Source organism: Scophthalmus maximus, chromosome 10, assembly GCF_022379125.1.
Source record: "Scophthalmus maximus strain ysfricsl-2021 chromosome 10, ASM2237912v1, whole genome shotgun sequence".
In the NCBI taxonomy this organism is placed as follows: domain Eukaryota; kingdom Metazoa; phylum Chordata; class Actinopteri; order Pleuronectiformes; family Scophthalmidae; genus Scophthalmus; species Scophthalmus maximus.
In genome coordinates, this window is record NC_061524.1 from 9172469 (window position 1) to 9195636 (window position 23168).

At 44.6% G+C, this 23168-nt stretch overlaps 1 protein-coding gene across 13 annotated transcripts in view; it reads left to right on the top strand.

Annotated features, from left to right (window-relative positions):
* The window catches only part of LOC118283428 (sorbin and SH3 domain-containing protein 1), a 37015-nt gene that overhangs the window by 4013 nt on the left and 9834 nt on the right, over positions 1-23168 (top strand). Inside the window, exons 1-17 of one of the 13 annotated variants that reach the window (XM_047335339.1) lie at positions 1525-1782; positions 4125-4167; positions 4394-4495; positions 4894-5010; positions 5802-5908; positions 6075-6216; positions 6403-6432; positions 7283-7425; positions 7791-7851; positions 7999-8073; positions 9432-9467; positions 9658-9760; positions 10894-11008; positions 13061-13144; positions 17328-17377; positions 19350-19528; positions 21338-22795. In XM_047335339.1, coding sequence (XP_047191295.1) covers positions 1702-1782; positions 4125-4167; positions 4394-4495; positions 4894-5010; positions 5802-5908; positions 6075-6216; positions 6403-6432; positions 7283-7425; positions 7791-7851; positions 7999-8073; positions 9432-9467; positions 9658-9760; positions 10894-11008; positions 13061-13144; positions 17328-17377; positions 19350-19528; positions 21338-22795 — 2926 coding nt within the window. In that variant the 5' untranslated portion in view covers positions 1525-1701. Of the gene's footprint in view, positions 1-1524; positions 1783-4124; positions 4168-4393; positions 4496-4893; positions 5011-5801; positions 5909-6074; positions 6217-6402; positions 6433-7282; positions 7426-7790; positions 7852-7998; positions 8074-9431; positions 9468-9657; positions 9761-10893; positions 11009-13060; positions 13145-17327; positions 17378-19349; positions 19529-21337; positions 22796-23168 lie in introns of those variants that run through there. The other 12 variants (XM_047335340.1, XM_047335341.1, XM_047335346.1 and 9 more) reach the window with 12 other exon arrangements.

Below are 23168 nucleotides of genomic sequence, written 5' to 3' on the forward strand. Positions count from 1 at the left end.
CCAGCAGAGATGAGGAAACACTTTCAGCGCGCTCTCAGACAATGGTTTGAACTGTCATTGCACCTCACCCCATCATCTAAGCCAGGAGGAATCTCTTGTGCACAGCTGAGGTCATTATCTAGTGATGACACTAAATGCACATCGTGTGTGTCTCTTATTCGTACTCCCAAAGTAAATGCCACTATATTATCGCCAAAAAACTATCATTATAATGTGACTCCCCCATTAATGTCACTTTGCTGTTATGCCTGTCCACATTATGATTATCTCCTTATTTGCTCATGAGCTTTTCTCATTTTGAACTTTTCACACAGTGCCACCGCCTACAAAACTAAACTCTCTAAGCATTCCCGAAAGAGACACCAAAGAGCTACTTGGATATTCAGTTGGATGTTTATCCTCTCTCCGGCCCTGTGGGCCAAGTTTCCTTGGTCCTGGAGTGTAGCCTGGAGCCCTCACTGTGAAGATGTATGACCCAGGGTAAACTGTCAGCTCGCAGACATTCGCGTTACACTCGCCTCTAGAAGCCTAGCGGACATGTTCAAAGCAGCCTGGCTCTCCAACGCGGCGTCTGTAACAGGCGCTTTGGTCCTCGTGGCCAGCTGCAGCCTTCCTCCGAAACCTTCACATGTGCCAGCCAAGTGTTCCATGTCGCAGGGATCTGGCCACGGTCACGTCCAACAACTGTCAGTACTTCTCACGGACACGCTGGCAGGCTGCAGGCCTCTCCGAGCACAGAGGGACATCTTTCATTGGCTCTGTGTGACCGGGTGATTTTGTTTTTCTCTCAAATAGGACAGTGACACTGAATGATTAAACTTGTTAAGGCTCAGAGAATTCCGGCATAGAGGCAGTGCCCATATAGTCCTGGCTTAAGCCCTGTCCATTATCAACATGAATGCACAGTCCTGCTCGGAGGCCTATAATGACTGCAGTGTGTAAGTTACATACATTTCCTTTTACGCTGCAGTTGTTTGAAATGAACTTCAAATAGCTGGGTCGAGGAATGTGTAGAATCTCAGGCCGCTGTCCAGCGTGGAAGCTGTTTATGGAAGAGAGTTGCGCGGGTGGAGAGGTGGGGGGTGGGGGGGATGGGGGGTCTCTTCTCAATTAGGGGGATAAGCTGCTGCTGCTCCGGAGCGGCCCTTTCGAGCCATGTTTGGAGCTGTTTGGTGGGATTCACGCACGGCGCTGGAAAGGCTTCTCCCCTCTGCCATTTGTTGACAAAGCAGAAGTCAAACGTCGTTATGTAATGGCCCCTTCTCTCCGGCCACGGTACAGCTGAGCATGTTGATGAGAGCTCTTTTGTGTTAACATTGCATTGACCCCCTGCGTGAAATACATCATAGCTCAACTTGGTGGCCCGCATTTGTTTTTTAGTGTTCAGATGGGGCAGACACAGAGAATCTGGAGCCAAAGTGCACACACTCATAGATATCAGTCCCCTAACTATTCCATGCTGAACTGTAGCGAATTCCAGCCGTCCTCCAGTGGTCGGTCTGTTTCTCGTCTGCCGGCCCTGCCCGGACAATTTCGAAGGGGGAGGAGGATTTTATATGCTGGTCTGCACAGTTGTTGAGTGGGTGCCACATTCCCAGGTGGCATGTGGTGACAGGTTCATCTGGGCACGCCTGTTGTCAAAAACAAACGGACCCCCTACATAGCGAGGGTCAAGGTCAATGCTAGAACCGTCCCTCCCAGATGGGACCCTCAAAAGTCAGGCACACATCCCGGGGGACTTCAGAGGAACCTGGACCTTGGACTGACTGTGCACATCATCGAGTAGGTACAGTAATGCATCTCTCTGGAGCCACTGTAATGCTTGTGCGGATGAGCATGGCCTTTTGGGACCTGCTTGTTTTGGAATGGTATTTTAGTTACTCCCTGAGATCACTTAGTTGGAGATTTATGAATCTGCGTGCGTGCGCGTGGGTGTGTGTGTCACGCAGCAGTGAGACAGGATGAATCATCTGCCCTTTGCTGCGTACTCCTGCTTTTAGCTTGTCACACAGGTCTGAGCTGACAGCGTGTTTCATTGACTGATGATTTTTTAGTGCATAGATAAAAACCTGCGCTGTTTCAAGGTTTGTCAGCCCGGAGACTTCTTTGCTGCTTCTATAGAAGATCAGAAGCGTCTGAGCTCAGTCACGAATGCTCTTCTTCACTTTTGAGGAAATATCAAAAATATTCTTACTTTTAGGAGATTCGTGTTCCAATCTAATGATGGGAAATCTCTGCGCAAGTTCACCAAGAGAAAGACCCTGGTGGAGAATGTGAGCTTAAAGCTTGAAAAATGAAACACATGCGACCTTTGATCTTATCAGTTTCTCTTACTCTCTACTGAACTTTGAGCTCCCCACTTCAACGTCGTGTCCATTTGGTTTTTCCTGTCGTGATTAGCCAAATTTTGACTGTTCGAGAAGCTGGGGCATTTATAATTTTCATAGATTATAAAGAGTGATGTTGCGTTTAGGTAAATTGTCCTATTACAGGAGTTTGGCTGATAGTCTCTTCATATTTTCCTATTTGTCTTGGCCCAAAGACTGCTGCCTGCCGCAGAGCACCTCACTCCTCTCTCCTTTTTCGCAGACTGGATGGATGTCGTTCTTTGCCCGGCTCTGCTCCGAGGCATCTCTTCCTAAAAAGGCCAGGGGTGATCTCGGCTCTCCTGTGTTTATACAGCAAACTGAACACTTGAAAGCCGTCATCTTCTGATCATCTATCATATGTGAGAGGTTCAATTACTCCCACATCTCTCGTTCTACTGTAAATTCCCCACGTTGGGGTTCGTCTGAGGACACGGGGGAAGAGTAGAGTTGAGATCAGTGTAAGCACTCCTAGAAGGAATGCCCTTTAATGGTTTTGGAAATAAGATCATGAATTAATTGTCTCTGGGATGCAGGAAGCAAGCGGATGTTACAAAGTAAAGTAAAGAGAGAGGTCAGAATAAATACACAGATTTTTCTGATGTCCTGGGACAGCTCAGCGTCGTGGATGTTTTAAAAGGTTTTTGCCTCACGTCCTCATGGGACCTGTTTGGAATCGCTCCCATTTCCCCTCATCCATTTAGGGCTATCCATGGAGGTTTCCAGCTGGAACATCAGTCCCCTGCGTGTTCTGCAGGTTGGCTTTATTTACTGCCATGCATGCGCACACACACACAGTTCTGCACAGACTCAGAGCGGTACAAGCAAAACTTTAGAAGCAAGTTAAAATCGATTTCATAGAATGAATTCTAGTTGGACTTCCATCACCATCACTCATTGCCTACGAAAGAAAAGACTACTAAGTGTGTTTGTGTGCATGCATGAGTGACTGTTTCAGAGCCTGTGTGCGTGTGTGCGTGTCTTGACTCAATCAGTCCCTTTCTCTGCATTTTAAATTGGGATGTCCCCTAAATTAGTGGTGCAGGCTACAGCACAATGGGAGCCCAGCAGAGCAACGGTAAGTGTTTTACAGCTGCTTGTCTGGTGGCCTTGGTGTTGCCTCTGTATGCTCCACTGATGCAGCTCAGATCAACGTGCAGTATGTTTGTTCTCTCTCGCACCCTCCCTCCGCGTCCTTAAAGGGCAACACAGATCACGTTTTTGAATTTGTGTCAATGGTCCAATGCAGGCCAAACTTCCTCCTGAGACCAAAAGAGTTAAAGGCATGCAGGGTGATGTCATCGGGGGGAAAAATCACATGGGACACCTCACCTACAAATTTAGCTGAGTGTTACCTTAATTTATGAACAAATGAGCTAATATGCAGCCGCGGCAACAGCTGTTGACATCCTAGCTTACATTCGATTTTTTTCCCCTTTGGCTTCATATTTATCACTTCCTCATACTACATGAATAACAGTGATATTGGATGATTTTTTTTTTATGTAACAGATAGAACCAAGAAAACATCATTATAGATATCAGATTTTGTTATATTAAACTCTAGAGGTCATTGCTTTTTTAAGGTTGAAAATTCTTAGGTTTTAATCTTGATTTTATTTATTGATGCAGCTCAAGCTCCTTTTTTTGTCACCATGTCATTTATTCTGTTTCTTTGTCCGTTTCCCTGCAGTGTATGGAAAAAAGTAATTTAAATTCCATCCTTCAATCATCTTCCTTGTGTTCCTTCTTCTTCAGGGCTCTCCAGCAGAGGGCAGTGTAAGACCGAGAGCATCTCCCAGTGAGTGAGCTCTCTCTTCGACTTTATTGAATATTTCAGATAACCTCATATACCTTAGGTCAGGATTCTGTGTGTGTGTGTGTGTGTGTGTGTGTGGATCATGACATAACATGATAAGGTTAATTCCTTCTATCGAACCTTTTTGGCATTAAAGGTATTAAAGATTTGGATTCAATATTTAATTTTCAATCATTTAAAGAGTTTGTGTATGTGTGTTTGTGTGCATGTATTGGTGTTGAAGCCCCGTCAGGTCCTCGAGCAGCCTGCGCTGTCAGGATCACGCCTCTGAAAACCATGAAAGGCTCTCCTGACCTGATTCCTGCCGCAGGTATCCCTTCACCTCATCTATCTTTCAGCAGTGGGACACTGCGTACTCACAAGGAAAACTTAGAGGGATGCTTTCAAAAACTAAATTTGTCAACAACGTGGTGTAACATTAACAACCTGTGTTAAGGGAAAAAAAAAAAAATACAGGACGAGCATTAGTTGCTCTACTTCCAGCACTGACAGAAAGACAATCAGTTTTACGGCCCCACGGGATATTAATTTGTCGGCCTGACTCTGATGTTACAGTGCTATTTTGGTCATCTGGGGCAAGAAGTAGTGATAACTTGGATTCCCAGCAACTCCTCTGAAGCAGGACTAATATCACAGTGTATAAGACTGTGGCTATGCCTTGAACAATGAGGGTTAGTGGAGGTGAGACTCTGGTTTGAACATTTTCAGATCTGGACCCCAGCAGAGTGTGCAAAGGGAAAGGAGTCGTGACCCTAAGGGCCACTCTCGTCCACATCGATGATGAGGGCTGCATCAGTGAAGAGCCAAGCGTCATCACAGCGCCAAGTAAGTCAGAGTGAACGCTACGGCTGTTTCGTAACATCTCCCCACCTGACGAAAACACACTGAGAGGACAGCGATCGCTGCGTCGCTGTGAATACAAAGGACATCGCTGTAGAATGTGGACAGTTGATGCGAATGTTGCCGCAATTTTAAAAACATTTCATCATTTACTTTTGTCGTAAAAATTCCTCACATGCCTTTCAGAGTCCTGTTTTGATGTCGGGATTATATGACTCATCACGTTTTGAAATCCATGCTGTCACCGGCACGCTCGTCGTCGTCGTCGTGGTGATAAAGGACAATTGCTCAGATTTTCAATGCGAGTGTCAAAGAGCTCTTTTGTTTTGGCCTGCCCACATTGCACTTTGGAGCAGGGGGCCTTGACTGTGGGCTTGTTTGTTTCATATAGAGCACATTGGAAACAGACTGGAGGCTGGCCAAGGCTGTTTGGGAGATGCTTTAATTGTTGTCAAGCCTGAATATAAAGGCCAATGGAACAAAGGGGCTTTGCAGTTCACTGAATAGATGCTTTGTTCTGATGACAAAGTTCAGAGATTGTGGGAGAATCTTTTTTTTTTTTCTTTCCTGGGGATTTAACAACTCTCTGCATGAAAACCACCAACGAATGCATTCACACCCAGCAGAATGAAATGGAGATTTATTTGACCAGCAATTAGCTGTCATGGTTTTTCTGGTTTGCTTTTATAATGTCCCTGAACTACTGTACTTTTTGATGTGTTCAGTGTTTTTACTCTGGCTGCGCTGACGGAGAGAGTTCTGGACTCTTTTTATAGGTGGCTGGACAGGCCAGATTAATGGAGACAGCTCTAAAGCAGGACTGGCCGAGGGAGGCAGCAACATCACAGCTGATTTACCCCCTGTAAACAACGCTCGGTGCCAGGTACGTTTACTTCCACCCCATTTAACAGAGGATCTTTGTTTGGCTCTGTGTGGTTTTACAGTTATGTGATCTCTGTAATTTGGAGTCTTGGGGCCTTTGATTTCAGTCAAATTCCAGGGAGAACTTTGTAAAAAAACAACTTTTGTGTTTTTTCTGTCACTTTCAGGCCAGTTCGCCTGAAAGCATAAAAGAAAATCAGGCCCCATCGTCCACTGACATCCAGAACTGTATCACATCGTCCTCCAGCTCTGTCTATCCCTGCACTAGCACAGTTAACCCCACCATAGTCCTGCTGCAACACAACAGAGGTGAGCACACTGGAAACGTTTGTCTTCAAGTTCGTCATGAACGTGCTGATACACTATGTTTGTGTGGTATTTTATCAGCCGGGTGTTACGGTACTGTACGTCTCACTGTTACTGTGTCTTGGCTGCGATCCATTAGCCTTGTCACATTACGCTGTCCTGTCCTTGTCTGTCTTTCTCTCACAACAGAGCAGCAAAAGCATCTTTCTCATTTGGAAGGTATGCACTGGGGTCTTGGTGATGTCTAACAGATATTTGCGATCAGGGTTCCAACCTTGCAGTGGTAGAAGCCTTCTTTGTATGTGCCAGTTTATTAATTTGAGATTAATCATCCTCATGCTCTACTTTTCATCTCTGTCTTTTTTATATTTATTTGTAACTTAACTACATTTTATGAACTGTCTGAACTAGACCCCGACCGATATACTGGTTGACTGACGATATCGGCCGATATGAGCCTTTGCACAGAATTAACAGTGTGTATGTGATGTGTATTTATGTTCAATTCATTTTTCAGTATCTGGAAAGTTTTTACCGCTTAATATTGGTATCGGCCCCCAAAAAATCCTGTGAGGATTCTTCCTTTGACTTGGGGACAATCAGAAACCTGCAGTGTACAGCTACACCATGTATGATCAATATGCGAAGTAAAAGACAAAGTGGAAATCTTGTTATTCTCTATAGTTATTAATTAGCAATCCCGTTGACGTGAGGATCAAAGGATCATAGGTATACACCCTCCTGTGATCTAGCACACAGCCACTCCAGAGATCGAAGGATCTCATTGCATATAAGCGGTGGTGAATCCTCCTCAGATTTAGATTCATTCAAGACTTCTTCTAGACGCCTTTCCTTCGTGTTGTACCTTAAATGTGATGACCTTGTATTTTGGCATGCTGGACTGCATCTAGATAGATTAGATAGTCTGAACTCCCACCTGAACAATTACCACCACGAGCAAGCAGCAGTATTGGTGACAGTGCAAGAACCTGAGTGTCATCTCATTAAAAATGTGTTGTGAACCTTATGTCTGGCTTACACACTTGTTTTTTTGTGTATTTGTGTTCAGAGCCAACCCCAGAAAGGGACAAAACCCCTGATCCTGGCAGAGACTCAATAAGTCGAATTCCTGACATGGACGGGAAGAGGCTGCGACTGTCGCTGCACTCCCCCGTCTTCAGTCCTGTCAACAAGCCCACTGTGCCTGTCCGGGTGGGTGACAACACCGAGGTTTAATGAATGTTTTGTTCAGGTCTTTGATGTTACAATACACAAGCTGGTATTTATATAAAACACATTACTGTGCCTTGTTCTTTTAATATCTTGTTGATTTACGCTTATTTGAGAATTCTTCTTCTTTTGATTTGTCATGATTGGAAAAGCAGAGGTGTAACTATGACATTAGTAATGGCTTTGTTCCATCTTAAAGTGGCATAATAATCAATACTAGAGCCCTGGAACTAACACATCATCTCACATTTAAATATCCTGATCAGACAATACACTTGACCATCTCTACACATTTGTCCAGCATTATGATTTGTTATTAATTAGAAATGTCCACATCTTAATTTCAGAACACGGAAAAGTCCAAAGACTGGTATAAGTCCATGTTCAAACAGATACACAGAATACCAGGTAAGAGAGTTTATCATCGTACCCACTCTTTGTTTGTCTGATCAGTCCTGTCGTGTTTCTCTGTTGGTGTCCACAGCTTGTGTATGTTGTGACATGTGTATGGGCGTAATGTCACACTGTGCTCTGTCTCTCCATCACTGTGCTCAGAGCCTATTGAGGAAAACCCTTACCGCCCCACCTACATTTTCCCTGAGAACATTGACAGTCAGATGAAATCAAAAGGTATCCGAAGGCAGTAACTGTGCTCTAGTTAGATTTACTAATCTGTGGCCATCCTGGGCCCTTTCAAATACTTGATCTGTGTTTAACCTGTCACAATGGTCACGCCTAAAGAACAAAAACCACACTACTTCAGGATGTCCAAAGTATTTGAAAGGATTTTCTTTCCTTCCACTCTACACAATGCAGCAACTATTTTCTATCAGTTTTATTTACATTGCAAGTTTCTTGCTCATCCTGATGTTTCCTGGGATCTCATAGTCTTTGAGTGGCACAGACACGGTTAAAGGCACAATCTCTGAATCAGACTTTAAAAAGAGGTGAAGCAATCTACCAAACATCAAGACATAAAACGATACACTGCAGTCCATTATAAATGGTCTAATCAACTTTTAATGCAGTGATCAACACTAAACAGCCACTACATTATAATATGCAGACATGGTTTATTCACATACAACTCCTCATTTGAACAGAAATATAATGTATTTTCTAACTATTGTCATGAAACACACAGATTGGGAAAATCTGACAAATCACAAAAAGTACTTTCATTGCGTATTGACATGGATGATGCAAGAAGCCTTGTAGTGTCATTCTGCTTCTACTAAACTGTTACAGCTTATTCTTCTTCTTTGCATCTTGTCATATAAACTATTTAATATTTAAATAATATGTATTAAAAATATTCAGGCAGTTGATATCTTAATAGCTGATAATTTGTAGATACCTATGAGATGATGAGCAAGATCTGTCTGCAACCCACTTGTACCTGAGATGTAGTTTAGGGTTGTCACCACTAGGTGCTGCTGCTGTCCTGCATTGAGGTTGTGGTCTAACATAACCTTCATAGTGTTTGTTGTTCATAATGAGCTTCACCAATTAGTGCTTGAGTTTGAATTTCTTCATGGGTTTATGGTTTGGGTTTTGGGTTGGGTCATTTAAGCCTTTTCCCACTTGGGTTTCTCAGTCTAAGCTCAACACAATGACTTCCATGTGTAGTTGTGACTAATATGACATTGTAAAAGTTATGTAGTTGAAGTTATTATATATAATTCATACAGAGATCACTCTGAATGTGGTGCTAATGGTGTTCTTGCTTTACAGTGCATTACTTATTCAGGGAGTTGATGCTCATCGATGCTCAGATCCTTTTTTTTTTAGCTCAGTAATGCTTCCTGTGAAATGCTTTGATTTGACACACTTTGGTTTGGTTCAATGTCTGGTCTAATGGAAGGTGTGAAGCAGGGTTTTAATGCCTTTTGAATAATTAAGTATTGTGCTATATTCATTACTTTCCAAGTAAGAGACAGGCATAGTTAGAAATGATAATAAATAATTGTTTTCTGTCCCTCTTTCAGATGATGGTCCCACCCCCTTTGGTTACTTGGAAGATGGTGAGTTGGGGTTTACAGGCTTTACAGGCTTACACATAACTCCATATTTTAAAACTGTATATCATCCATCATTTGGTATTTCGGCACTCTTCAGCACTCGTGCACTTTCTCACATTTCAACATTGGTAGAAGTTCAGCTGGTGCATTAATGCACCTGAGCATATTCCTGTCAATATGTGCCTGTCTTCAGTGAAAGTGGTCCCGCGCTCAAAAAGCGATGCCGAGGTCGATGCAAGAGGCCGGTCGATGCCGGTGCCAACACGTTCCTCTTCCCTCAAGCCCATAGCCAAAAGGTCAGTGTCCTCCATCTGCTCAGACCCTCCATATGACATTCACTTTGATATTTATCACAATACTATTCAGGTTTGTCAGTGAATAAAGAAGCTGTTTACAGCTGAGAACAATCCAGACAATGGGATCTAAAAATTACATAACTTCTAAATGTAATTCTGACCAGTGAAATCTCATCTGTCTGTTTCTTTGACAAGCATTGTTCCCATGATACCATGGCTTTAATGGTAGATCAGTGCTCAGAAAGTGCACGCTCTCTCAGTATGACTTTAACGTCACTCCCAGGGCAAAGAGTCTTGTGATAAACAGTTTGCATTCCTCTTTATTTGCACACGGTGGTATGAGCCTGACTAAACATGACAATGCACGGCAGAGCAAAAAAAGATATTCCATCTTCCTGACGCCGATCTGAGCTTATTTTATCCCCAGTGGTTGCACTACTGTGTCCTACGGTTTTTACATGATGTGTGATTAGTCCTCATCCATCCATCTACACACACACACACACACACACACGTCAGCACTGACAGAGCATGATCTGCTCTCAGGGAAATGAGTGATAGAGTGATGAAGGAGGACAGGTGTTGGAGGATAAACTGTTTCCCATTAGAGCGGTAAATGACATGTCGAGGACTGACCTTTCTCTTTCCTCGGTCGCTATGTATGTAGGGGTGTAACGCTACTGAATGTTCTTGACATCCAAGAATTTCATTCATCAAAAGATGTCTTTTTTTAGAGTAGGAATAGGTGTAAGATTAGCTACTCCTCAGTTAAGATTCTTATTTCAGTCCTTTCCAGAATAGTAATTTTAGCATTGGTTGTCTGTTGAGAAATTCTCTCAGGAAACGACGAGGTGCTCTGTTTTTTGGCACTGGCTACAATCTAGTTTGCCTGATCAAATTACTGATTTGGCTCAACTGTGAATTGGATTTTCTGTCATATCATGATTAGAGGAAGAGAGGGGCCGGCAGAGAGAGAAAAGGGGGATATTGAGGCCAGACGTCACGTTTAAATTGAAGGGGGGGAAAAAACAAAAACATCTTAGCCTACACTGGTTGCCATGGAGACTACTTGATAAGGATTGGCTCTCTCCCATCCCACACCCCACCCCTCCCTGACACCCGCCTTTCCACAGGAATGAGTGGGAGCCCCCGGATAAAAAGGTAGACACCAGGAAGTACCGCGCTGAGCCCAAGAGCATCTTTGAATACGAGCCGGGGAAATCGTCAGTGCTGAAGCTGGAGAGAACGGTATGCTAGCCGCCTGCCTATTTGCCTGTTTCTCTCTCTCTCCCTCCCTCTGTCTGTGTGCATGTCGTGTGCGCTGTCCCCCACTCCACACACCATTCAGCCTCCCACCCACCACCTCTGTATCCAAGCTCCCGGGTGGCAGCTCCACCAACAGCTCAACACAGGCGATGTTTGTGTCGCCTGATTCGCCATGTGCACCACATTCCTAAAGGGTGTCCTGTTGCTGCGACAGATGATCCTGCTCGGCAGCAGGGGAGTATCACTTGCAAGGATAGCCGTTGTCTTCCTGTCTTCAATTTAAGGTTATTGGGCTGGATCGGCTCGGTGTGAGAGGATCACGGTAGCAGACGCAAAACATGGATCATGTGTGTTTTCTCCCATTCGTCTTTAGCCTTAACTCTTTGTGTGAAACCACACGCTGCAGCATTATTCAGTGTCCTTGAGGGCTGTCGTTTGAGGATGAGCGTCGTTACATATACTGGAGAACTGCAAGCTGCTGCCTAGATGTACGGAGTAATGTTTACCAAAAGAGAGAGCGCACATTTACTGTGCATTTAGATTTCACAGGTCTCAAGTTGGTTTTTTTGTATTTCCTTCTTAAATAATAGAGAACATGGGGATATTCAGTTTTTGTGATTTAGTAGTTTGGTGATTATGTAATGCTGTCTCTCGGATACTCAGTCACATCAAGCTCATAGATGTTGTTAGCCATCTGGCCTGATCCCAGTGGAAACAATTTACACTCATTAGAGTTCCTTCCAGTTCATCCTGGGACCACTGTGAAATAATGGACTGTTGTTTTTCAATTACAAGCTCAGTTTATATAGGTCAGTGCCCTTGTTGCTGTCGCTGGTCATTTTAGGTTCATTATTTTGTGGTGCTTCAAGTTGTGTTGTCTGTGACTTACTTTAGACCTTCAAGAATATCAGTCTTTAAGTTTATATTAAATCTTAAGAAATGAATGCATGTCTGCTAGGTCTGTTGATTAGACCGAATAAAATTACATCAATATATCATTCACGTTAAATAACAGCACTTCCTGTGTAAAATAATTAAATGATTCATTTTGCTCATACTCATGCCCATATGTACATTAAACACATTTCTGGTGGCTGTAATTGTTCCTCCCCTCCTCATCCAATGGATGAGCGGCAAGATTGTTCAAAGGTTCAGCCGATGCTAATATGAGAGCGTTAGCAGTCAATTCAACTGTTTGTCTTCCACAGTTTTTACTATGATAAAGTATAGTATAGTGTTTCATTGTTGAGCTGCAGTGGAGCGATAAGAACAGTTTGAATAGGAGGAACAATTACAGCACCGTATAACTTTTTAATGTACAAACATGTGAGCATTGTATAGAAGAAGTATAGTAGAATATTGCGGCTTTTTGGGGAATATAATATAATATTTGTTTTCTTGTCAAAAGTTACATGAGGAGATTGATACCACCCTCTAATACAGTAGCTAGGGCCAGCAGCCCCTTGGCTCATTTCATTTTCTTTTCTCAAAACTAAAACCAAAGAATAAAAAAAAAACACTGAGCTATGTGTCAGACTATTATTAACTTTAGATTCAACAACTTTAGTGTCATGTCACCATACATCAGCAGTGCAGGACAGAATGGGATAGCATTTTCCCGGCGTGTAATCATCATAAATAATAAATACAACGATAAAAAAGGCCATCCTTGCACCCATATGTATGTTAAAAGCTATGGTTTAAGATGGCATTGAAAGGAGGTGCTTGTAGGTGGATTTAGTTGCTGTGGGACAAAGCTAGGCTCTTTGTTTCCCCTTGTTTCCAGTCGATCTTCTCATGTCGCTCGCTACAAGAAATTAAATAAGCCTTTTCCCACAATGTCAAACTATTCCCTTTAAAAATGAGATCCTATTTTCTTTCACGAAAGACGTCCAGTGTTCGCACAGATCATTTGTGGGGTTTGTGTCTCAATCAACACTGTCTGATGGGCTCATTGCCTTGGGTGTGTATTTTCTGTGCCGTCTGAACTGTCTTCTCTTTGTCTTTCTCCTCTTCTCGTTGCCATGCCCCTAGACTCAGGATGTAAGTCCAGAAGATGTAGATTTAGAGAATGAGCCTTGGTATAAATTCTTTTCAGAGATGGAGTTTGACAAAGCGGTAAGTGGATAACATCCATGTTCAAATAATGCCTAAACAAACTGTGTCTGTCTATAAGGACTATGCCAGGTTTCCTCCCCTACTTTCACTTGCAACGTAGCACTGAATAATTTTCTATTTACTTGATCCTGCACATAAAACTTATGTGACAGAATGAGTAAGAAGAACATTTATTTCCTCTTCTACTTAATTTATTACCATGTGTCCCATCCCATGTGGCTCGCGGCCAACTGTTGACAAGTTTTTATTATTTACCTATTTTTTCATCATCATTTTTATTTGACCATTTTTCTAGACATATGTCAGCAACCCCTTTCTGCAAACAAACTTTTCTCAACGCACTCGATATAGCTGCTGCCATTCCTTATCGTCGCCTCACAAATTTAAAAAGGGTTTTGTCCGAAGTAACGACTAAAAAAGTCAAGTGAGATCTATTTGTTCCTTCTTCAGAAGTATCTGTGTTGCTGATCAGCTCAGGAAACATAAACACTGCTGACCTGTTAGCCGTGGCTTTTATCCATCTGCAGTTTAGAAAAATATATATTTAATAAGACATATTATTGATAAGGGTTTATTATACTCCTAATATAAGGACCTATTAAAGGATCCCAGGACTGCTGTGATTTTTACACGCTTATACTTTCTTTACAACAGGATCACGATCTCTCACCAACCGTGGCAGTAGCGCTGTTCTTCCATGCCTTTAACCAAACAGCCAGGAGCGACACTTTGTTTTGTTTTCTTTCTTTTTTTATATGCACCCTGCCAACGAGAATTCATATCATAAGCCAGAGGCCTAGACTGGGTGATTCATCCAGAAGTCACTCCTCACTTGGAGAGCCAGCAGTCCGGGCGAGTACTGGGCTCCAGGATAATCCCAGGCCCTTGAAATAATAATTGCTGCCCGTCTGCTATCTCATAGATTTACCAAAATATCCGAAGTGGTGCAGGCATGTTGAAGCAGTATACGGTGTCATGACAGATCCATGCCTCAGGTCTTAGATGGCACCAGACAACTGTGGAACTGGCTGCCCTCAAAACAGATGTTGGGTCCCTGCGCTCTCTGTCAGTCAGAGCCACCCCACCACACCCTGGATCATTTGAGGTGGCACCGCTGACTACAACATGAGATCATGTCTTAGCAGCAGCCAGACCCCGGGGCAGAGTCTCCTGTTCCGGGTTAGTGTATATGCGGAGGAGGTTTAGCTGCGGAGGCGGCCGACTCTGTCTCATGGCAGGGTGGAGGTTTGCCAGATGAGCTGGGCCTGATGACTGTCTCCTGTTTAATGTCAAAGTCACTTCTAAAGCTGCACCTGGTATGTGCAGTATTTGACCTTAAGGCTCAGCCAGACACACTGGCTCATTGGCGTTTGATTGACATATCAGTACTCGCTCTGTGTTACCGGAGGTGAGATATGGCTGGAAGTCTGCGAAATTGACAGTTTAGGAGTTGAATAGAGAGCGTGGCCTTTCTGGCTCTGGTCCTATTTGTACTTGTTCTTATTAATAACCTGAGAAGTACCGAGAAGAACCACTTATTATTATAATTAGTATTATAATTAGGGGGAATGTCTTGACAGTATTGAAAGTTTATCCTGTCTTCTTGTGGTTTCCCCACTGCTAATTAGCCAGTTGTCAACCAAATACCTCTAAAGACCAGGCTTACTGTAAGTAATCCATTCGATTATCCTACAAGACGGATAATCGAATGACAGCAGGGTTTTTTTTCTTCATCCTTATCGTCCTCTCAAATCATTACTCACCCACAGTACCCCTCACAGTCAGCCATTACCCACTGAGTAAGAAGTGACACCTGTGTATAATCAAAATAAATGGTTCTCTCCATTAATATTAACAAGTTCTAGGTTCGGGAGAAGTCTGAAAACACATCCGTTGACAGTTACGGTGTAACGTAGGCTCATCGATATATGTGGCTCACTGGAGCTGGAATTCCACACATAGCTATGGTCAGGAAGAGCATTTTGGCCCCCTACGACCGACAGAGTGACTCCATCCGTGAGGCATATGCTGATGAGGGGCCTGCTGCCTTAGTTACATAGAGCCTCCCCCTACCACCTGACATATTCTAAAGGAGGCAACTCCGTAAGCCCACCAGCTCATTGTGCTTTCATATTTAACCTCTGTTATACACTTAACCTTTACCTTTAAGTATTTAGCGGGGTTGAGATGAGGGGGCGCCCATGGCTATAACAGGCCCTTCACACTGGGCTAGCTGTTTTGTTTTCATGAGAACATATCAACACAAATAAGGTTCTGGAAAGAATTGGAATCGTGTTACCATGACCTACTCATGATCGCTATTTTGAATATGAAAGCGGCACACAGGAGCCGGAGCTCTGACCAGCCAGGGACACCTGTTAGGAAACACGCACATGAAATTCTGCAGAAACATTGTCATCGGTGTTTCACTGACTCACGAGGCCTCCGTCCATGTCCATATTCAGACATTTCACACTGTTACTGCCTTGAGCAAGTAGTTTGGTGCTCTCTGGGTGTCAAATCTGTTTGAGCATCTCTCTTTTACATTCTCAGCCCCCGTCTTCTGCATGACCCCTCGGTGCCATTAGTTGGATAAAAGGAAAAAGTTAAGCAACTGTCTCAGAGTAATGTGCTATTAAGTGATATCAGTGTTTGAAATTGAAAAGAGAAGAGAAGTTCACATAAACTGACACTAATTAAGAATCTAGTAAATAACCAGATTAAGATTCCATTTCTTTCGTTCAGATAAGCTTTCCATGCTTGTTTCCTGTTTACTCTCCGCTCATGCTGTGATAGTGTGTGTGTGTGGGTGTGTAAGCCCAATTACCCATGGGTGTCAGAGGACAGTATCTTCTCCCCCTGACAACAGATTTGAGGGGGATACAAGAGCTAGGGCGCAAGGAAGGGCTGCACATTATTAATTGACACTGGCGTGTTCTCCGAGTCAACATGGAACATTTGGCTTTATAAATAGTTCAGACTATAGACTTGCCAGCCTGATGTTCTGGTCTTATAAAGATAGGCGTTTATCCTGAAAGGTTATTAATGATAGCCCTGCCCTGGCAACTGAGTAGAAGAGCATGTTGTGGAGAATGAACTGTTGAGAATGCTTCTTGTCTGGTCACTGGTGTGGGAAGCGCAGGCTTGGGGGAGCGGGGAAGTGGATGTGGTATTAACTGCAGGGCCGGGCCGGCTCGGATGAGGATTGTGCAATCGTATTTGCAAACAACACTTGCGCTCTTATTCATAGTGCCCGTGTCACGTCTGTTATTTTTACCTGCTGTGACGTTCGACAGGAGGAAAGCAACAGAAACAGTGGGCTAAAATTAGTTGACTCGAACCCATTCAAAATGCTGGTGGGTGCTACCACACAGGACGACCACCCCTGTGTTTTGAAGATAATATCTGCGTCTAAATAACTACAGTAAATAACAACCTTCACTCTTCTATTGTATTTTATTCACTCACTTTGTTTTAGCAGTGCATTTATCTCTGCCTTTTTGTTGATGATCCTTTGTTTTTATAACATGTTATAATTATGTTTCTTTTTCCTCTTTGTCATTAAGCATTTGTGTCTCTTTTTGACTGTGTAAGTGTGTGAGATAGAGTGCTGTGTGTGTGTGTGTGTGTGTGTGTGTGTGTGTGTGTGTGTGTGTGTGTGTGTGTGTGTGTGTGTGTGTGTGTGTGTGTGTGTGTGTGTGTGTGTGAGTGTGAGTGTGTGTGTGTGTGTGTGTGTGTGTAATTCGGCCTTCTTGCACCACCAGCTGGTTAATTGTCCCCTGGTCTGGTCCAGTGGTAATGAGAGTGACTCAATACCAGACAAAAGAGACGGCTTCACTGGAAGACAGCAGCCCATTGGCTGAGTCTGTGACAGCCCCCTCCCCGCATGGGCGCCCCCTGACCGATGCACACCCACTCCCCCCACCCCCGCCACTCTCCTCACTGCCGCTTGTTTTCTCCAACTTGCATGCAGGCCAAAACACACGCTTACTCCTCCATGCCAAGCCCAGTCAAAAGAAGCTAAGAGACCCGGGTGCTCAAGGCAGAAACCCAGAGCAGCGAGTGAACGGCAGAGAGGGAACGGGGAGAGAATCTGGCCGTAGCAAATGCTCCTGCCTCTGTTCTAGCTGGAGGAGACCTTCCTGTGGATCTATCAATGACTTCTTTGTTTGGTTTGTTGCAGAGTGCCCCCTCTTTCAGCCCCCTGGAAACAGCCTCCGACCTGCAGCAGTAGTAAGTCCAGGCTCCTTCTCATTTTTAATGTGTGTGCTATAGATCTCGCTTCCTTCTTTCAGAAGGTAGATGATTGATGAAGGCTTGTTATGAGGATAAATGTCAGCGAGAGATTTCTCCACCCTGTGGATCTTGCCCGCCTACAGCGGGGGGGACTCCTGCTTCCTGAGGAGATCCTGTTAATAAGGCAAAAAGCTCCCAGAACAGTGTGTCCTCTGTGTGTGTGTGTGTTTCATGGTGCTTTTAGGGAGTCGGGTGACTGTAGTGTGGACGCATGGCTGCTATGTGGTGATTTATTTAAAGACAGCAACCTGGATGTCACCGGGATAGAGGACTCGCCCAGCTGCTGCATAACTTAAAAACCGTTATCTCCTTCTTAATGGGTGTGTGCGTGTGTGAAAAGAACTATGACCAGCAGCTGGATTAAGACGGATCATGCTTAAGACAAAGACAAAGCTTACCAAGCCCTTGATCACTTTTGTTTTTGTCTGCTGAGATTGACATCTTCTATTTTTGTTTGTGTAGTAAATTTTAAGGAATTTAGGACTGAGCCAAACCTGTCTCGCACTATAGTCCAGGGGAAAATAAACTTCTCCCTGCACTTCTTCTCAGAACTTTCCATCTGTTACAATCATTATGTCACCGTGGCCAAGTATTTTGAAAAGAGATCGCTTATGCAGTTTGAACCAGTTGATTTGTTTTTAATTTTTGAAAGGAGAGAGGTTCCTGATGAAGTAGTGGTGGAAGTTCACTCCCTCAGTTGGTCATAAACTGACTTCCTTCAAAGGCACATATGTTTAGGGCAGGATGTTTTTCTTTTTCTCTCGGGTCTGTTTGAAATTGGAGACATGTTGAAGGACGCACAGTATTTGTAAAATGCAAAACCATATGTGCCTGTGATGTGACAATAGATAAATGAATAAACTGCTGTTTGCGCAAAAAGCAAAAAATAGCAAGATGACACTGTCACAGGATGTGGAGATGGAGACAGACTGGAGCTGTATCAATCAGTAAATTCAGTAATGCATACTTGGATTTAAAAGATCACCTCATCATTCCAGATCAACATCAACAAGAGTTAACCTCCAATAAGCACTCTCACTGCCGCTGGTTCTCTCTCAGGCAGCATGCTGACTGCTGATTCCACCAAAACTTCCCTAACAGATAGAAATCTGTCTTATCAGTCTTAGATCTTGCAAAGCTCCTGTACATTTTCTTGCATAGCATTTATGTGAATTCTTGTAAGAAACCCAGAACCAACACGATTTTAACATTTCTCTGCAGTCAGGAGTGAACTTTTTTTTCTTTCTAATAGCAATGAAAGAGCTTCTTGTTGACGACGGGAATAAGAAGAGTAAGCAGTGTTCATAGTGTCCATACATTTGTGCATGCTTGTAAAACTCAAGCTTGGCTACTCTGCAGATGTAAAACACATTTTGGAAATTACATTCCTCGCTCTCCTATCACGAGTGAAACAGGTTTGTGTGGGTTTTACTTTTCCCCTGTATGATATAGGAGTCTCTGTCAGTTTAACGACCATGTTTGTGTGTAGAAACAGAGGAGCCGTGTGAGTAACACATGAGCGGGGTGAGAGAGAGCAAACCTGAGAGTTGTACAGGTGCATGGCAGAGGTTGATGCACTATGTGGGGAATGCTCAGAGAATATTTATAGAAATCAGTCCCGCTGGCCTCTCTGCAATGTCAAGATATGTGTGGAAAGTCTTTGCCTTCTCGCAGCATCATCCCCCGAATGTCTTTCTCAAGTTTGGCTTTTTCTGTCTCGGATTATTTTGTCTCCCACAAGTCTGCGAGGACAGGAATTACCTCGAGATATGCTAAATAAAAACCATATGACGGCTCATTACCCAATTTTTGGGTGCCTCTGTTTATCATAAAAACTTGTTACAGAACTCCACTGAATGAATCCAACTGTGTTTAATTGGCTGTCTGCGTTCCTCTCACCGTCGTCTAGCTCCTCGAGCAAGTCTGGACACAGCGAGGTGGAGAAGGACAGCGGATCATCCACAGGCGAGCCTTCGGCTCCAGAATGCGACCGCCATGTTTACAAGAGTGTCCTGGAGGGCGGCGACATTCCCTTACAAGGTCTACGGGCCCTAAACAAGCGCCAAGGCAGCCCTTCCTCCTCTAAAGGTAGGACAGCGCCACTTGACATATGTTGCCAGTAAAATGAAAGGTGTGTGTATGTTTGTGTATGTGGACGTGGGACTAGACAATACAGCGAGCCATTAAAAGCCTCTCCTGCTGAGACAGAACCAATGAGTTACAGACACTTGGTGTTGGACCATTGAACGTCACACAGGGATACATGTGTTTCCGTTTACATTTCTGTTGGAATCCACACATTTTATTTGAACCCACACCTCACAGTATTGGCCGATCACCTCGCAGCATTCATTCCCTCAACAGCTTTTGATTTATTATTTATGCCATGGACGTTATACATCAAACTTGTTCCGGCCATCTGCTTTGGAAAACTCATGGAGGGAGTGAAGTTGTCTTACTAAGTCGATGGAAGCTAACCTTGGGGATTTTCCCCCCTCTTGCTCCAGTTGTGAGCCGCCAGTCGCTAGGCAGACTCAGGGCAAGTCTCCAGAGCGTTCCAGCGCCAGGGAACCGAGGGTCAGAATGGGGAGGGATGAGAAGGGACAAGCGAGATAAACCGTGCTCTGCTCTTCACGACCCAGCCATACAGGGGTGAGATAAACAGGAGGGACACAGAGGGTGGGCTGGCATGAGGAAGTCAGCTGTCAGTGTGAGGTCAGGGGCTGGAATGCCTGCGCACATGGCCACAGAGAGAAACACTGGAGGAGGAGAGGAGGGGGGATGTAAGGAAGGAACAGTGTGACCCATTACATTACATCTGGAAAGACACAGCAGATGTCACTTTGTCAACTCTTTGGAAAGTTTGGTTTATTTCCACAACAATAACTAACACATGTATGGATATGGCTCTCCAGTCAACTGACTGGTACGCTCTTTTATAAGCCTCCTGCCAGAGGCACCACCTTGAGCATGGGAGCTTCTAACTGTTCACCACATAAATGACAAATTCCAAACTAAGAGCTAGAAACCAAACACTTCATCATGTGTTTCTGTCTTGTGCTCATGAAATGAAAAAACACTTTGTATTAATCTTTGTGTTATCAGGGAACTGAGCCTCCTCGAGGGCTGTTTAGTGGCCAGGATGGTACAGTAACTCTTTACTTGCCACCGTGCCATGGAGGAAATATCTAGTGTACTGCCTCAGTGTGAGTTTTTGTGGCAGATACAAATGTGACAGATGGCTCCTTCATGCAACAACGTTTCACAGCATGTGAAAGTCATTTCCGCTCTTCCATCTCCAGTGCTATAACAAACGAACTATAGCCAGAAACTGACTATGGCCAGGAACTGACACGAGCATCTCTCAGAGGTTTTACTGGGCAGATAATTTTTTTTATTTACAACTCTGTAGGGGAGCAGTGTGTGGATTAACAGCAGTGTTAACTCTGGACATACAGCAGTTATGTGGGAAAAAATGTAGCCCTAATAAAAAATAGGAAACAGAACAAAAAGGGTTTTCCTCTTTTTTTACAATTTGTTTTGCAAGACGCCTAGCATCACAACATTTCATGACATATTGCTGTTTTAATCCTTTGTGTTTCACTTGTTATGTTGTTTAGAGTGATAATGATGAAGCAGGCATCTGTTAGACAGTAAATTCCCCCTTGTTCCATTTTAACAAAGCACAATTCTTCATCTCAGTACCATTCTGTTAGTATAACACGTATCACTTGATGCTCAGTGCATCAAAGCTGCTTCTTCTTCTCATCTACTACAGGCGGAATTTGGTCTTTACTTTAGAAATGTGCCTGACTCTATTTTAGTTTGTATGTGTGTGAACCTGTGACCATTGTAATCTAATATGTTGTTTATTCTGTTGTCCTGCATGCTTGCCAGTGGATTATAAAGGTGGGAATGGCTATATAATTTCACCCTGCTCCTCTGTAAATAGTCGATCGGTTCTTGCCAGTAATGCAATAGGTTACCAGTGTAAGAGTAAGAAGTCTCTTTCTGCTGCCAAAGCCTGCATACCTCAAATCCTGCCTTCTAAGTTCAAGCCTAAGCTGCTGCCGCCCAGTGGTGACAGTCAGGAGAGCAGGGCTAAAACTGTCAGGCACCCAAAGGCCCACAGCTGTGAAGATCTGTACACAGGGCCACGTGACACAGACTTTGCTGGAGCAGAGGAACGGGAGAGTGGGCAATATTCGGACTCTAAATACAGCTGTGGCAGCGAGTGCGTGGATGGCCTCAGGAATGTTTCCCCTGCAATTAGGAGGAGCACATCTGAGTTTACCAGCCTGTACAGGACCATGCATCACATCCAGCGGCCCAGCTCAGTCGGCTGCAGCCCCCACGGCAGCGTCCGCAGCCTGGCCTCCCTTTTTGAGAAGGAAAAGGCCGATGGGGGTGAAAGGTCAGAGGCAGACGAAGGGGGTAACATTCCACAGGATGCGGTGTCGTCAAGGGTCAGCGAGTTTGAAATGATCATCAAGCGGTCGAACTCAGTGCCCAGCCGCTCCTCCTCCCTGCCCACCCTGCACTCCAGCCGTAGCCATAGCCCCGACCACGTCCCCGCCCACCGCTACATGACGTCCGCAGTGTCAGCGGAGTCACTTTTGGTAGCTGACGCCACCCAGACAGACGCCTGCTCCCCAGTAGAGGCAGAGGCCAAGAGCTCTGGGGAGGAGGCCCTGCCACCGAACAGTGTGACGGTGGAGGAGGCTACTTCCTCCTCAGAGGACGAACACAACATCAGGACTGAGTCCCCATCTAATACTGAGGTGGAGGTTGAGCAGATTTTCAGTAAAAGTTCCCAAGAACTGACCCACCAAAGTGTCTCTGAATCAAAGAGTCCTTTATCACTGCTGACAGCATCCCCTCTGCAACACAACCACCACCACCACCACCTCCTACACCACCTGAACCATCAGCTCCTCCTCAAGCCCAGCAAATGCAAAGGCTCCTGCCCAGCTTCCTACACACGGTTCACCACCATCCTCAGGCACGAGAGGCAGCAGGCCACGACCCAACAGGAGAGGCCGCCACCTTCGGAGAAGAAGACCACGCTTCCTGGAAACCTCTTCCTCATGGGCCCTGCTCCCTTCAGGCCACGGAAGAACCTGCAGTCCAACCAGACTCGGAGAACCCTGCGCGCCACCAAGGTGACGATGGTGACCCAGAGGCCCTGCAGCATGTCCCCTGAGCCCAGGCCTCTGATCCCTCAGCGCCTGTCCTCCCTGGAGGTCTTGGAGAGGCTGACTAACGGGGAAGGCGGCAACACTGACCACCTGAGTAACGGGCAGGGCTTGGACGCCAACGGGAACCTACTGCAGCCGCTGGCAGCTCACCTCAGAGGTGGCTATCTCCATCCCCTCACCACTGTCACCCTCCTCTCCCCTCCCTCTGTGGTCACTCATTTATCTCGACTCTTTCTTCACCTCGTGTCCCTTCTCTCCACAAAGCGACGCCGCCGCCCTCCATCTCTAGTCTGTGTGGTGTGTTTACAAAGTGACAGGGAAGCCTCCATCTCATTCTGAGTGTGCTGTTTGGTGCTCTTCCATTTCACTGTGAATGTGTATGGTCCCACAAACGCATCCAAACACTTCACTGTAGGAGGTTCAGGCAGCTTTTGGTAATGTATATATCTCCCTGTGACATCATATTTGAGTTGTATGCAAGAGTGCTAGAGTCTGCATAAGCATTACCTCGATTCAATAATTACAGCCTC